Source organism: Diadema antillarum, unplaced genomic scaffold (genome assembly GCF_040938485.1).
Source record: "Diadema antillarum isolate AM-2024a unplaced genomic scaffold, OU_Dant_1.0 seq00000854_RagTag, whole genome shotgun sequence".
Classification (NCBI taxonomy): domain Eukaryota; kingdom Metazoa; phylum Echinodermata; class Echinoidea; order Diadematoida; family Diadematidae; genus Diadema; species Diadema antillarum.
Genome location: NW_027271725.1, coordinates 890,706 through 906,762, shown reverse-complemented (window position 1 = coordinate 906,762; position 16,057 = coordinate 890,706). Strand labels below are relative to the sequence as shown.

At 36.2% G+C, this 16,057-nt stretch overlaps 1 protein-coding gene across 1 annotated transcript; it reads left to right on the top strand.

Moving 5' to 3' along the window:
* Positions 1 to 1,277: 1,277 nt before the first annotated feature.
* LOC139740434 (eukaryotic translation initiation factor 3 subunit J-like) lies at positions 1,278 to 10,427 on the top strand. Its single transcript, XM_071651028.1, has 8 exons — positions 1,278 to 1,300; positions 1,416 to 1,510; positions 3,096 to 3,174; positions 3,716 to 3,813; positions 4,239 to 4,332; positions 5,755 to 5,919; positions 7,151 to 7,224; positions 8,825 to 10,427. The coding sequence occupies exons 1-8, from the start codon at positions 1,288 to 1,290 to the stop codon at positions 8,948 to 8,950; spliced, it is 744 nt and encodes a 247-aa protein (XP_071507129.1). The 5' UTR covers positions 1,278 to 1,287; the 3' UTR covers positions 8,951 to 10,427.
* The last annotated feature ends 5,630 nt before the right edge of the window (positions 10,428 to 16,057 follow it).

Here is a 16,057-nt window from a genome sequence, read left to right as displayed (position 1 = left end):
TAGATTAAGACGTCGTACAATATCGCCTCAACCACGCGATTTTGTTGTTGTTGTTGTTGTTGTTGTTGTTGTTGTTGTTGTTGTTGTTGTTCTTGATAGTATAATTCCCCCCTTCCTTTGAATTTTTGATGCACTGAAAATATTAAAACTAATATCATGCATATATCTAGTTTCTGGGCCTCTGAATGTAGTGGTGCCTCCAAATGTAGGTCCTCTACTGATGATAATGATGATGATGATGATGATGATGACGGATGATGATGTTCGTCCTTCATATTTCGCTGGCGAAGATGACCACAACTTCTAGTAACACTACATTCCGTGAGTGCGAAGATGGCTAATCATGATTGATTGATTGATTGATTAAAAGGTCTTTATTCAAATAAAATCTGAGTCGGCGACTAAAAGTCGAATTACACAGATATACAGAGATTATACAGCAAAACAGATGAAATAATAACATAATCATAATACATAAAAAATTACATAACATTCAAACATTCTGTATACACAACTAATACAGTCCGATCCTCGCCCTAAAATGCTTGTTGCAGTGTGGATTTTTGATGGAAATGCCGGAAGTACGCCAGGCTGAGAGGTTGCTCTGCTTTTTATGGAGCTACAGTAGCGCCGCCCCTTTAGCAGTGAATAATAGTACAAAAATTGTATCTAGAGTCGCCTTTGCGTAAACTTACTTTCATACCAGAAACTCTCAAGGTAAAGTAAATTTGTAAAATGTAAGTCCTCCATTCGAAAATCTGATGGTTCATTAGGTCTATGCCTAATTTATCTTTACGACCGCAAAGTGCTGAAGAGTAGGCCAGCCTTACTGGAAGCCTATTGAAATGAGATCATTGCCAAATATATAATTTCACAGCAGCCTTGATTCGTTGAATACTGTTTAATGTGATTCCGTCAGGTTTGTCTCACAATTTGGTTATTTTCTGATTCTCCTAAAATTAAATGTAGGCCTCTGCCATTTATCTCGAGGAGGAGGAGGAGGAGGAGGAAGAAGAAGAAGAAGAAGTAGAGGAATATGAGCAGGATTAGAAGGAGGAGAAGGAAGGAGATAAGGAGGCTGATAAACAAACAAACAAACAAACAAATGATGAAGAGACTAAAGAAGATAAAGCAATTACTAAGTACATGCAGTCACGGTCACAAAAATCTTAGGTATGCGCGAAACCCAACCCAAATGTGTTTCTTTTCAGCGACGATAAGCAATGAAATGGTTGACAGATTTTAGAACCGCGCGCGCGCGCGCCGTTCGCCTCACCAAACGCAAACATGGCTGACTGGGGTGAGTAACATGTGTCGAAACATATGCGTTAAACTATTGATAGTAAATCTAAATTACGGTCTAATTCATCCCTTTTGTGCGAATCCTAACATCAATAATGTGTTTTTCATGACAGATGATGACGACTTTGATCCAGAGGCTGGCTTTCAAAAGCCTGCTGCTGCGATGACCGACAAATGGGAAGGAGAAGACGAAGACGAGGATGTGAAGGCAAGTTAAGCGGTGGTAGTCCCACATGCTGCAAATTATGATGGATTTCGAGTGCGCCACACACAATACACAAACCACAGTGGTGCAGTATGGCGTGTCCCTCGCGCATCGCTCGAGCTCGGGGAACCTTACGTCGTCGCATGATGTGATAGCGTCGTCTACGCGTTGGGGAATCCCATGGCATGGGACAATAATGGCACAACTCACAGCCTTGCGATAGCGAATATTTTATTTTAAATCTATCCAGTGGTAGAGTAAAAAATTTCTACGTTGTGTGTAAGTAGACTACTAGACTTCTTCAGACTTCTTCTGTGATTGTAAATCTGTAAAATTAAATTTATTTTTATGTCAAAGTGGCACCCACGATTCTGGTGGCCAAATTTGGTTCTTTTGAATGATTTTTGCCTTCCAACAGTACCATATGGCCTTATGGGATGTAAACATTGATCTACAAAACAAAAGGGACATTGAATATAAATTAACTCATATTCTTCTGCATGTTATGAATTTCATAAGTGTAAATTTAGGTCTAGTAAACTGTATATTTGTATTGTGATGCAAAATGTAACTAGTACAATAGTATTAGTAATAGTAGTTAGATGTGTCTGTTTTATATTGTGCAGTAACTATACACAGCCCAGTCACTGTAAAATGTGACAGGGCTGTACCAGGGTGGTCACAACACAAGGCGAACCATGCATCACAAATCACCAAATATTGGTCCCACATGATTTTTTTATTGAGAGCAGATTTCGAAAGAACAGACTCTGGGCTTTAAAAAATGCCTAACTCAATACAAATGCAGGCGGTCAAATTTTGGACGGCGTTATGGTCCAATCAAGGGCAGCTTGCTTTAAAGAATGAACAGAAAGTAGAACCTACACTTTATAGGAAAGCGTTTACTGAAAAAAGAGGCTTTGAAGTTCAAAGGGTCTATTCAAGTGCTTAATCTCACCAAGCTGAACTCTGCAATGAATGGGACAAACGCCAAGATGTAAAACTCCATAGAACCACAATGAAGGGATTATCAGATTAAGCCAAAATTTTGCACGCTCTATTAGCACATTCTATTGGCACATTCTATTCAAGACTACTACTGACTTTCAGACCAGTAGCATCATCCTTGCAAAGGTCATTAGAGGTGAAAGTGAAGAGTGCATGAAGAGTTTTTGACATGGGCCTCAAAGACATACAACTCTCTGGGGCCTGTCTTATAAAGACTTGTGATAGAAATCAATCACAAGTTTTATGTGAGCTTCAATGCAAGTTGCGATTGATTTGGGGACTTGTGATTGATTTTAAGGCTTTATCAGATGGGGCCCAGATCACGCTATTAAAACAAAAAGAGTGTTGTAGGAAAAGTTCCCCCCAAAAAAACTATTTTCCATTTGTTCTATGATCCTTGATATTGGAATTATATAGAAGAAGAATTGCTCTTTCAAAAAATATATAGAAATTCAAGATTGACTAGGTTGACTCATTTTTCCTATTTTGAGTCCTTATGGGAAATTGGGTTGTGTGACTTTGATTTGTGATGCTTGGTTACATACATTGTAATTTTGTATTGTCTTTCATCCTTTGATAGGATGACTGGGCTGCCTCAGATGACGATGAAAAGGAAGAGAAATCAGAAGGAAGTGGAGGAGCACCTGTTGGAGGAACAGGTATGAATCAATTTCAGTGTACAGAATAGATAGCATTATTTTTCACTCACAGTTATCAGGGGTTCAAAGTCAATTTTAGATGAAGAAGAAATGATAAACTCATGGTTACCTATAAGTCACCAAATGAGACTGTCGCAGCAGGTGAAAATGTGACGGCTTGTTGTTTGAGTGTTGACTACTTAGATACGGTACTCAGAAGCAGTAGTGCAAAACACAACAATTCTGGGCTGGTCTTCCAAAGCTCAGATACAATTATGGTGGTGAAAAAGATGAACTGCCTAAAGCAATATCTTACTGTGCTTTTAGTGAGTGATGTGTGACATTCAAAATGTAATGATTAGATTTTTAGTGTTGTATGACCGGTATAATGACAACTGCAGCAAAACTAATGTTTTTAAATGAATGTGTGTGTGTGTGTGTGTGTGTGTGTGTGTGTGTGTGTGTGTGTGTGTGTGTGTTTTGAAAGTGGGTGAAATCTCCATGTAATCACAATTTTAGAAGCTTCTTTTTTCTCCTTTGCTGAATGTTAATTGTTCTACAGCTTTCCAGGTCAAGAAAAAGAAGAACAAACTAGAGGAAGCACTAAAGAAGAAGGAGGAGAAGAGGAAAAAGACCACAGATACTCCAGATGAAGAGAAGGTGAAGAAACAAAAACTCTTCAAATTTATTTAAAGTACTAGTATGTCTTGTGCCTTGTGTTTTGTGTTGGTATGTGGAGAACAAGAATGAAGTATGCTTGATGTAGGCATCATTTTGTTCTTAATTTTGATAGATTTTATGTTTATTTCTTCTTCTCTCATATTGGTGTTAAAACTCCATCAAGAATACACCACAATTTTATGAGAGCTGAAGTTTTACTCGTTTTGAATCTGGCTTTGTATTCTTGTTCCTGCTTTTGAGTGTATTTCAAGTGAAGATCTTGAGAAATAGATGATAGAAATGAATGTGTGATTGTCACTCTTGGTGTGCTCACTGGTATGATGATATGCCATGATTAGTGCCTGTAAGGTTTTCTCTTGTATTCATTCCAACCTCCTTTGTTTCCATCTATACTCCTGTTCTAGGTTGAGTTAACGCCAGAAGAACAAATGGCAGAGAGGTTACGACAGCAGAAGCTGGTGGAAGAAGCAGATTTTGAGTTAGCGAAAGAGGCATTTGGTGAGAACATGACAAATAAAGAGCAGATGGAGCAGGGTCATAAAATGAATGCAATGATAAATGATGACCCAATGAAAGCAAGATAATTGAAGTGATATGTCTGTTGTGTGTTTTTATCTTGTTAACTTTGCATTGTGGGAAGTCAAATCTTTCTATATGGTGAAAACTTACAGTTTGTTGACAATGAATGGAGTGAGTGGTAAAACTAATTAGAACTTAAGTGACCGGTGACAAATAGTTTTGAGACATCATGTAGTACAGGCCAAATCCGTTATAATGAAGTCCTCGGGACCAGAAGTTTTCTTTTGTTATATCGGAATTTCATTATAATGGAACAAATAGATTATATTTGTAGTTATTAAGTTAGGGGACATGACTTTTTACTTTGTTATAACAAACTTGTGTTATAAGCATGTTCGTTGTGATGGGAGTGCTGTGTACATTCCCATTGTGACAGACCTTATGTTATTACTGGGCAATTCCGCAGTTAGGTGGACATGACATGGATAAAAGAAATGTGCCTCTTTATCTTACTCTTTAATCTAGGTATCAACTAATGTCATGGATGTTCACCAATCATTAAGGTCTTTCAAATTCAGTAGATTTTATCTTTCGCATTGATTGATTTCGCGAGATCTAAAACTATCATTTAAAATGTACATGTGGGACTGGGGATGCCGAAATTCACTTAAATGCAAATTACAGTGAGTTCCTTTGAAATTTTTTCCTCAAAGTTTTGCTAAAGGGTAAAAGATAAATACATTTAAATACTCCAGAAGTCATGTGACATTTTGTCAATTACAAAAGGGTGAAATGACCTGCGGAATTACTCCGGACAAATGTAACGTTACTAACCGTAACGTTACTAACCATGCTTTTGGGGGTCTAGCTAAGAAATTATTGGTCGAACTGCTAAAAAACATTGTGTGAACATTTGTCATGATGCAATAATTGAAATTAATGCAACACGTTGTTTGAAGTAACTTGAATTTTTGCACACTTTTTGTTACAAGACATTGATTTTTTTGTCATGTCCTTTTTTCGTAACGTTACTAACCAGCCCTTTAAGTTGCCATAGCAATGCTATTATTTCTTGGATTGTATTCATTCTTTTCTGTATCATAAACCTGGGAATGATGAACATGTTTTTGACATAATTTTGGCTTGAAATGAATAAATGGTAATTTAGTAGTAAAAACAAATATCTAAATTTGTTCAAATGTAACGTTACTAACCGCGGAATTGCCCTACTGCAGAAATAATGTAGAAACACTATGAACATTATACTGTTCGTAATATGTACTGTAATAGATATGAACTGTAGTATGTAGCTTGTAAAATGGTAAAGGGCAGAGTGATATGTTAGATTATTTCAGTTGAGCCAGGTTGCCTCTGCACGATTGTCTTTCTTCCACTCTGAAGGTGTTACGGACGCGGCCAAGGTCTCTCTGGACTCCATGAACCCGACCACGGAGGAGGAGTTTGCCGAGTTTGGCAAACTGTTGAAGGAGAAACTGGGCAAGCTGGAGTCATCAGAACACTACGTCTCGCTCCTGGAAGACGTGTTCCAGTCATGCTGTATCAGTCGTGAGTATTTTGTTAGGCCATTTACTGTAAAAGTGGACATTTTCAAAGCTGGTGCAAGGATAAAAGCGTGCAACTGTTTTGCTTGTTGAATGTAATATTATTTCATATCTTTGATTTCAAAGTAAGTACATTGTAGGGGTATAACTGCTGTGTTATTTGTTTTCATCATGCTTGCAAGTCTTTAAAGGACAAGTTCACCTTCATAGACATATGGGTTGAGTGCATGCAGCAATATTAGTAGAACACATCAGTGAGAGTTTGGTGAAAATCGGACAATCCGTTCGAAAGTTATGAATTTTTGAAGTTTCTACTCAGTCATGGCTGGATGAGAAGACTACTATAGCTTTTGATGTCACATGTGTACAACGATATAAAGAAAGTATAAAGAAAATTCAACATATTTTCACTTTTCTCGCATAACAAATCACTCGACTTCTCTCTTTCAGAAGGCAAGGGGAATAATATTACCCTTAACATACGTCAGTAGCAAGTCAAAGAAATGTGCACTTTAATAAAAAAATAAAGTTTTGTGAAATTCTCTTTTTATATTCCTTATATCATTGTACGCATGTGACATCACAAGCTATAGTAGTCTTCTCATCCAGCTGTGACTGAGCAGAACCTTCAAAAAATCATAACTGTTGAACGGATTGTCCTATTTTCCTCAAATTCTCACTGATGTGTTCTACTAATATTGCTGCATTCACTCAATCCACATGTATATGAAGGTGGACTTGTCCTTTAAGCATTAGTGAAGTTGTTGTCATAATGGAGACCACATCTTTTACCATATCATGTGCTGGCCAAGCCTTTAGCTGCCATGGCAGAAGTGAGCTGGTTGAAGTGTTCACTCAATTGCTGTGACCACCTGCGAAATTGAAAACACACACACACACACACACACACACACAAATCATTTTTCCTGGCTTAGTGCAAAAAATCATTTGTGTGAAAATTTCCCCTATAACAGTAGTTTCCTTTCTAATATCATGCCATTGAAAAGGGACAGAGCCTATGTGCTTTCTATGATTGTTATTTTGTAGGTCACGTCTGATTAGATCAGTAGCATTACACCTGCTATTTTTTGACTATCTAGCAACTTTAAACCTAAGGTTAGAGCATTTTGCTTTTTTTCAGACGGATAATTTAGCTGTAAGAATGCAACAACAAACAGACGTGGGTTACATTTATTTATCATTTGTCATTGTTTCACACAAAATTCTTGTTACAGTTGAAGCCGAGCAGGTGAAGAAATTAGGAAGCAGTTTAACAGCAATAGGAAATGAAAAGACGAAAGCACAAAAGGTAAGTAAAACAACACTGGGAAGACATTGGATGCGTTCAATTTTGGTGCTAGTGCTGGTGCTGTTGTTACGTCCTAGACAACTGCCTTAAAACAAGCTCCAACACTGACAGCGAGATTAACGCAAGTGATTCCCGTAACAATTATCAATCCCTGGCACCCAGCATTATCATAACACCACCACAAAGTCTGCTGGATTGCACTTGAATTAGGGGGCCCTACACACAAAAAAAAAGAAAGTGATGGGGCTTGAAATATGAAAAAAAAAAAAAAAAAATTTAGTCATGGCTACATGGCTTTAGACACGTTATGGGGAAAACAGACTAAAATACTACAAATTTCATCCCTTCTCCAAAATACAATAATCTTAATTTTGCTCCCAGGCCCACACATATGTAGCCATGTCTAGAGTGTTTGTGTACATTCCACGGGTGACCATTGCATTAGCATGGACTTTGTATGTGCAATGTGCATACACATCAGTACGTGAATGTGGGTCTCACACATAGCAATGCTCTCACCAAAACTGAAATCACAGATTTTATAATTTTTAGGGGCTAGTGTTAGCTAGTGGGAAAAAAACTAACAAACATATAATTGCTGACAAGAATAGTGGAGCTTGGTTCACAGACAACTATCGACACCATGCACAACACTAGCTACTGGAAGTACATCATACTTTTGGGGTCAACCTACTGAAACCAACTGATTTCATGTTTGGGATTGTCGCCGGTGTTAGTGATGAGATAGCACTGATAACACAAGCACCTAGCACCAAACTTTGAAACCACTCATTTTGCTCACCTTCATGAAATGATCTCACGTCTTTATATGCTTGTCTGCACTGCCAGAGAATGCCCCTACATCGGTGATATCGTAATTGAAAAAACAAACAAAAGCAAATCAAAAACCCTGAAAGCAGAGAGAAAGACAGTTTCCAAACATCTCTGGTATTCTGCATGGCACACATAAGACCTTCAAAAGACAAAAAGAGAAGAAGAGTAATGACAAAGCGATCCATGCACAACTTTCCAGTATAAAGGTTTGTGGTGGGCCAGAATTGTATGCTATGTTCAGTTCCATCATGTAACACCATACACTCTCTGTAAGAATTTGTCTTTGGTGATTCTCTTTTTTTTTTCTTTCTTTCTCTCTCTCTCTCTCTTTGCCCAGAATTTTTAAGAGGTAGTGCCTATGTGAAAGAAAAATACTAGCTCAGTCCATTTGTGAGATTTTTACAGTTTATTGGTGAAATTTGATTATTCTATCAAATGAATTAAGGGATCTTATTTGATGAATTATGACAATGTCCCCTTCATCATTGATTGTGAATATGTGTTTAATATATAAAACCAAATATCTCTCCCCAAAAAGGTAGGTGTCATTAAGTCATGGATGGATATTAAAGACAAAAGTATACATTATTCTCGTAGATTATGAACTTCAAGTATTTATCTATTTGTGTGTGTGTGTGTGAACTTAATATGTTAAAATAATGTGTGATGCTGTTGTCAACTTTCTTTTCCCTTTTTATATTTCTCCTCTCACATACTTGTACTTTCAAACAACAGATATTTGTTTATTTTTCTTTGTGTAATACAGGCCTTGAAAGGGAAGAAAGCAAAGAGTAAAAAGGCAGTCCTAGCAGGCAGTGGAAAATCAGCAAAGAAAGACGAGTTCGACGTCGACTATGGCTATGATGGGAATGAATTTGATGACTTTATGTGACAAAGAACCGCTAGATAGATATCAAATTTATGTTCTCATACCGTAATACTTTTCCGGCATTGCCTTGCATAATCATTTTCATCTGTGAATGTTGAGCCTGTGTCAGAAACATATTTATGAATCTAGATAGCATATAACTGTCGAAACTCTACAACGATGATGCAGTTGAACCATTCGCTCTTCAGTCGTGGATATTTTTCTGTCCAAAAGCAAAGGAATCCCCTCTGTTCCAAGCTAATTTTTATCATTTTGGTTTACTACTTCAGTTTCACATTTAGTGCTTCAGTGAAACATTTCTCAGTGGTATATTCATTTCTTTTTCCGTTCCATTGCTCTTTGATTGTATCTTAATGTATGCTGCTGTTGGTCTCAAACCACTTTTAACTGTCTCTCTGCATCTGTTAAATATGTCTGCAGATATTGATACTAATTTATTGATGACAGTCTGATATTTAAATTGTTTTTTCTGATGTTGACTTTTTTGTAATAAAAAACAAATAAACTGAATTGTAAGATAGGACAGTCAGAATGGAAAAAAAAAGCTTCCTGTCAGTTTAAACTGAAGTAAGGTAATATATTTTGTGAAAACGTAGTTATGGAAGTGCTAAGATATAAAATCCACCTTTATCATTTTATTTTGTTGAGTGCAGAGTAAGAATGGCTGCATACACATGTTGTGTGTATTTCCCTTTGAAGAGTTCAAAAAGAGAGCAAACATAGAGAAGTGTAGTGAAACAAAGAAAACTAAACAAATCCTGGCAAATCCTCATTCAGTTCTTTTCCATCCTGTTTTTATTTTTTTATATATTCCTATGTTTTATGTTTTGTTTTTGTTTTATTTTTCTCTTACCAAACTGGTAAGGCATACAGGCAGGCATTCAATTAGAATCAACACTGAAGCATTTTTTTTTAAATTGTTGTTAAGAGTACAGAAACAGTAGAAGAATAGTAAAGTAGATACTGTGTTTTTACTCATATTGCCTAACGATATGTTCTGTGCACTGTATGACAAGGATCAAGAACTGTCAAGTTGTGTGTGAAGAATTGTCAATTTGTTGAAGGAAGATTGTGGTCCTTTTTTCTATCAACCTGCTCCGTTTTTACCTTGTCTTGGTATGTCCTATTTGTGTTCCCTCCCACCCTGATGTGTTTTGCTACAAACTTTCTTGACAATGAGGACAGAGGCAAGGTACTAACTCACCAAGCTTTTGTTTCATAAGCTGTAATGTCCTTGAAGAAGAGCTGAATACCCACAAACTATCATAAAACATCTTTACATCAGTTAGTGTTGTGGAGACAACACTTTCCGTGAGCTTACCAATTTAGCAGGGTCATAAGTAACACATAAGTTTTGGAAGCTACTGAACCCTTGCATCATTTTACATAAGTGATAGCGTTGGGTAGTTTGTTGTTGTTTATTTAACTTATACAGTGTGTTTCTCTTTAAAAACAATCTGGTTCAGGCAAGGAATGCAGACAGAGAAGTTGGCTCCTACGTAAGCCAGTTGTCTCTGGGAGTAGACTCACTTGGATTCTGTAGGAGCCCTTTGTGCCCCCCCCCCCCCCCCCCCCCCGGTAACCTTAACCGAAGGTTACTTCATGCAAGCTGATGATAAGCCCAAGTACCAGTGGTAGATGCTCGTCACCACGTGCCGATTTTCATTTTTCTTGCACAGATAGCAAGCAAAAGCAAGCTAATCTGTTGGAGACAATTTCCGCATGCAATGATATGTGATATCCTCCTGTGTCTGTGTAAACAGTAATGGCTGCATCTTCTTCACATGTGTAAGTACATGTATTGCAAGTTAAAATCGAATTATGTTCAAGGATAGAAAGAGAAATGTATTGCTGTTCCTGATTTCCTGATTTTTCATAGAATACAGAACTTAAAGTCTTCCTCTCCGTGAACTAAGCATTATCGGGCTGTCTGAATTTTGCCCAAGCAGTATGGAATGTTGCTAACTTCGTAGCATAGATTCAGCGTAAAATCTGTAGAAGGGTATTACTTTATGTCCCATAATAACTGGAGTCTTTTTTAGTTTACGAGTACTGTATTAACTGCATCATGTGAAAGATATATCTGCATGCATTATTATTGTAGAGTAGGTATTGTGGATTAGTTTTAATCCTGCATTCCAAATTTGATAATAAGCTTCACTTTTTATTTTTTTTGATTTCAAACACATTTGGGTTTTACTTCTGAAAAAAAGGTTGTTTTTTTCAGTATTTGTTTGGAAGTTTTTATTTTGAACTATGTCTGGTATGTGAAAGCCATGCTCACTGTTCACAGTAGTCAGTGATAAAGACATTTTGGAATACCATAAGCTTTGATGAATATGTAAAAAAAAAAAATCTAAAAAAATCACAAAGCAAGTAATATATAACAGTTGATTAAGCATAGATTTGCAGTTGACATGTCATGTGCTAAAAAAATATGGATTTATATGCATTTTACGAATGACATACATTGTATTTCCCTTCATACTACAGTGGAGCCTTGCTGTAACAAACTCAGATATACACATGTAGTAAGATACCTGATGTGGCAAAGTAATTTTGCATGTTCCATTCCTTTTATATTCTTTTGATTTTATCCCAGATATAATGAGATACTTCAAATAAGGAGGAAATTGTAGCAGTCATAAGCAGCTCATTATAGCAAGGTTCCCCTGTATCTGTTTTCTATGTAGACTTCAGAGATATTGATGTGAGCACCATTTTGTACCTATTTTAAAGTGGCTACCAATAAGTGAATGGCGACTACCTGTCCATACTGCACCTGTTAGTCATTTCTGTTCAGGAGATGGGTCTGACTTGTGTATGAAGCCCCATCTTTGCATGATCGATATCTTTTGCAGTTCGTAACACCTCAACTCAGTATGACTGATGTGATGAGATTATAAAGTGCCAGGAAATCGACTATGATGTGATAGAATGCTACTTTTTGGTGAGGTTGGAGCCTCTTTCTCCCCCTACACATGTACATCATCACCTCTCTTGTCACACTGTGCTCCTCACCAGTCCCATGGCAACTACATTTCATTATGTGCACCTTCTCACTATCAAAAATGTGGAATGGTGAAGTTGTGTGGAGGATGGTGGGCATCAGTGCAAATTCTGTATTGCCACAACATTGCTGCTTAATGGCAATGCTGTCGATTCATGTCTAGATAGTATCATGTTATTCTTTGACTTGTTGTAGAGGCAGGTCTATGATGGGGCTACGCACAGTCTCAAAACCTATCACACGTACTACAACAGCAAGCATGAGTTGTAGTGCAATTTAGTCAGACTCTAATGCTGTATGCTTGGTAAGAATTGTATTATATAGTAATTATTTCTGTGTTTTGCCTATTGGGGCAATACTCTCAGTGGAGCGCCATGCAGAGTCCCCATACTTTCATTACAAAGTACCATAAACTAATGTGTATTTGCATAACAGAAGCCTCTCACTACTGGTACTTATACATGTATGTTATTCATGATATGGTTACTGTATGCTGTCACACATACTGGTATTTGAAAAGATGGAAAGTTTTTGTCTCGTGGTACAGACAAGAAGGGAAAGCCTTCAAGGTTTGTCTGTTGAAACTACAAACATTTATAAAATGCCAAAATCAAATAATAAAAACAATCAAACAAATGACTGTATGGGGTCGACTATTGTTGTTGTTGTTGTTTTTTAGCATATTGGGAAAGCTTGGAGACCACACACACAACGATTCACAACATGCTAATATTGTCAGAGAATTCAAAACCGAGCAAATAAAAGAAATCTTCATAGAGGTATAATGTGTACATCCAGTCATTATAATACAAATTATGACAGATTGGGGATGGTATATTCCATTTGAAGATTTTGAAATATCATTGTGTCAAAATTACGAAGAGAACATTCCATATATATATATATACAATTGTATATATATATATATATATATATATATATATATATATATATATATATATATATATTTACATAATTTTTTTTTTAATTATTATTTTTTCTACAGCAGCAGGTATAATACATTCTATCATAAGGCTTGTCAAAAAATCTAAGGGGACCCAAAGCTTCTACTTTCATCTCAAATATCAGTTGCTCGATGTTTAGAAATGAATAGAGAACACAAATGTTTATTCTTATGTATTGAAAAAAAAGACATTGCAATTTCTTAACACTGGCACATGATCTTTATCCAATCACTGATGAGTGAAGGTGAATCTCATTATAATGAGCTGGAGGTCAAAGGTAACTTCATTGTTGTTAAAAACAAAATTTTCTGGCTATAACTTCAGCCCAAGAATGTCTAGTGGCAATACAATATATTATCTGGTAAAAGATAAGAAATACATTTGCTATTATTTGACTAAAATGACAGGGATGACAGCTCAAATGCAAAGGTCAAAAGCCATTATGAAGATGTTATTTTCTGGCCTGAAATTCCATTGGGTTAAACAGATGTTATTTGGTGTAAATGGATTTGAATAAATTGGAAGATATTTCAACAGGTCATATTGCAGATCCATGGTAGATGCAAGAGAAGAAAGATTTAATGCTCTATGGAGCATCAAAAAATAGTTAAAAATTGTGTGCAAGATAGACTTCACAGGGTTGGACACACACACACACACACAAATATGTATATATATAATTTATATATATATATATATATATATATATATATATATATATATATATATATATATATATATACATACATACACACACATAAGAAACACTTTGCTTCACATTTCATGCATGTTTATATGATTAAATTGAAAGTGACGCGGGTAAGACAATACTCATCAAAATAGCAATGTCCTCCTCTTCACATTGCTGAAACACATGCTAAAACAAGATGTGACACTAACTTTCCTCTAACAGCAGCAAGAGGGCCTTAATTGTAAAAAGGTCTTTACAGCAGACACAGCTGTTGGGAAACTTCCCGCTTCCAGTGATCAAATTGTTGTTTGGGAACTGACCAAATGTTTTTAAATTTGTTCTCCCGCCTCATCACCGAGGTTTATCTCACCCCACTGATTTTTCACTCTCTCTCTTTAAGAAGTCTCTATACCTTCATAAAGCCCAGGCTATCAACCATGATCAATGCTTCACAACATATGACCAAACATTAACCTGGTACATCGAGACGATACTGTGTGATTTTTGTCACTTTATATCATTGCATTTCCATAGAAACAGACAGATGAAATCAGCCGATTTCTCTACATACAAATGCATATATATCGTGTTTACTGTGAACAGTGTTATCAAAGAAACATATATTTGATCATTCTAAATGCAGTTAAATGATGAGTTTAAGAATGAGATAATTTATCTAGAAAAGGTTGAAAGAGCTATAGCTTATAGAAAAGGAAAATTAACATTTCATAGAACCAAATGGTGTTTGTTACTTGCAGTCTAAGCAATTGGGCTCAGTTACATTCCTAAATTCTAATTACAGTCAATTACACTTTTAACTCAGATTTTCAAACCTCTGCACTTGTCATGATCAATATGATTATAGACTCTGTTTGGACTGGCTTGTTCGGCCTGTAGACAAGTGGGGATGGAAAGTTTTGCAGGGATGATTAAATCATCCCTGAAACATGACTGAGAATATGTTGGGGTTGTGGCTGAGCCCAACAAGCTGAGTGGACTCGGTTCTTTGTTTTTGGTATAAATGAGGGAGTTTTTAGCCTCCCCCTTGCATTGTACTACAATTTGTTTTTTACCATTGCAAAAAAGAAAACATTATACGGTACTTATATATGCAGCAATGTCAAAATTCTGTATCTGTTAATCTGTGAAGAAGCAAAATAAAGACGGAAAAAGAAAAAAAAAATGCAGTTAAATGTGTACAAACAAGGGCCTTGCATTGTAAAAAAAAGAAAATACATACTATGTACTGTGATAAGATAATGTACAATACTCTGATATATTGCATACATTTAGGTTCTCAGATATCCTAGCTTTGTCAGTATAACATCTGTACATTCATCATCACATGAAAGATTACAAAAACTTTGTCATAATATGCGTAAACATGCACAAAAACCCCCAACCTTTTACATACAATTTAAAGTACCAGTACCTTTGAAGAAACATCCTCAGGATTGCAATATATTATGTTTACTAAGTACTTGTTGGCATGCTACATGAATATTACAATGATAGATTTATAGAGAAAGACTTCAATCATAAAGAAAACTTTGATCTAATCCTTTTAAAATATAAAACAAAAGGAATAAATTACATCAGGATGTCGTAGAAAATGCCTCCACAATACATTATATGCACTCTTCATTCCACTCTCTGATTTGAGGTACTGTATATACCATAATTTTACGAAAGTCCTACATGTACATAGAAAAGTATGATGAAATCGATTACTCGATGTATCAATATATATCTGACTCAATGAAACTTTGGAAAAGGTTTGAGAAGATTCAAAGAGAACGCAAGAGGATCAGGGTATCACAGACAGGCCGAATCGCACATGTACTATCAGGCTCTAGAATCAGGAGAAGGCATCAGCCAAACAGTAGAGACATTGCACTTATGTCTTACGTCTTACACGAGATACTCATACCAAGTGTCGAAGAGAGAATCGAAGCTGCAGACTTCTTGATCATAGAAAGACGTCATAGTGCATAAGGAAAGTGAACTTATCAATATTTCACGTTGAACCTCATTGTATCATATGTCAACTATCTACATTCTTTTAATATCTTCCTATTTCCTCTCCATCACTTTACTTTTCTCTTTTCAGTGAAAATCGTATCATATATGCTTGAAAACATTGTAATGCCACTGGTTGATTAATGTTTATTGAGTATTGATGATAGGTTTCTCGACTATTGCTCATTCATGGAAAATGTTGAAGTTTATTTAGCTACATTTTGGTATTTTGGTAGAATCAATTGGCAATCAGGAGATGTTTCTCAAGAGTTAGAGTCTGTGGATATCTAAGGCTAGTGAAGGTGTCTAGACTCTCCCATAGGCCCCACACCCACTTAACGTCAGCACGGTACTATAAATTTACTGTAGAAGAGAGACTTCCTTAGAACTGATCCTACAATCTAATACCACTAATGTTAGATCTA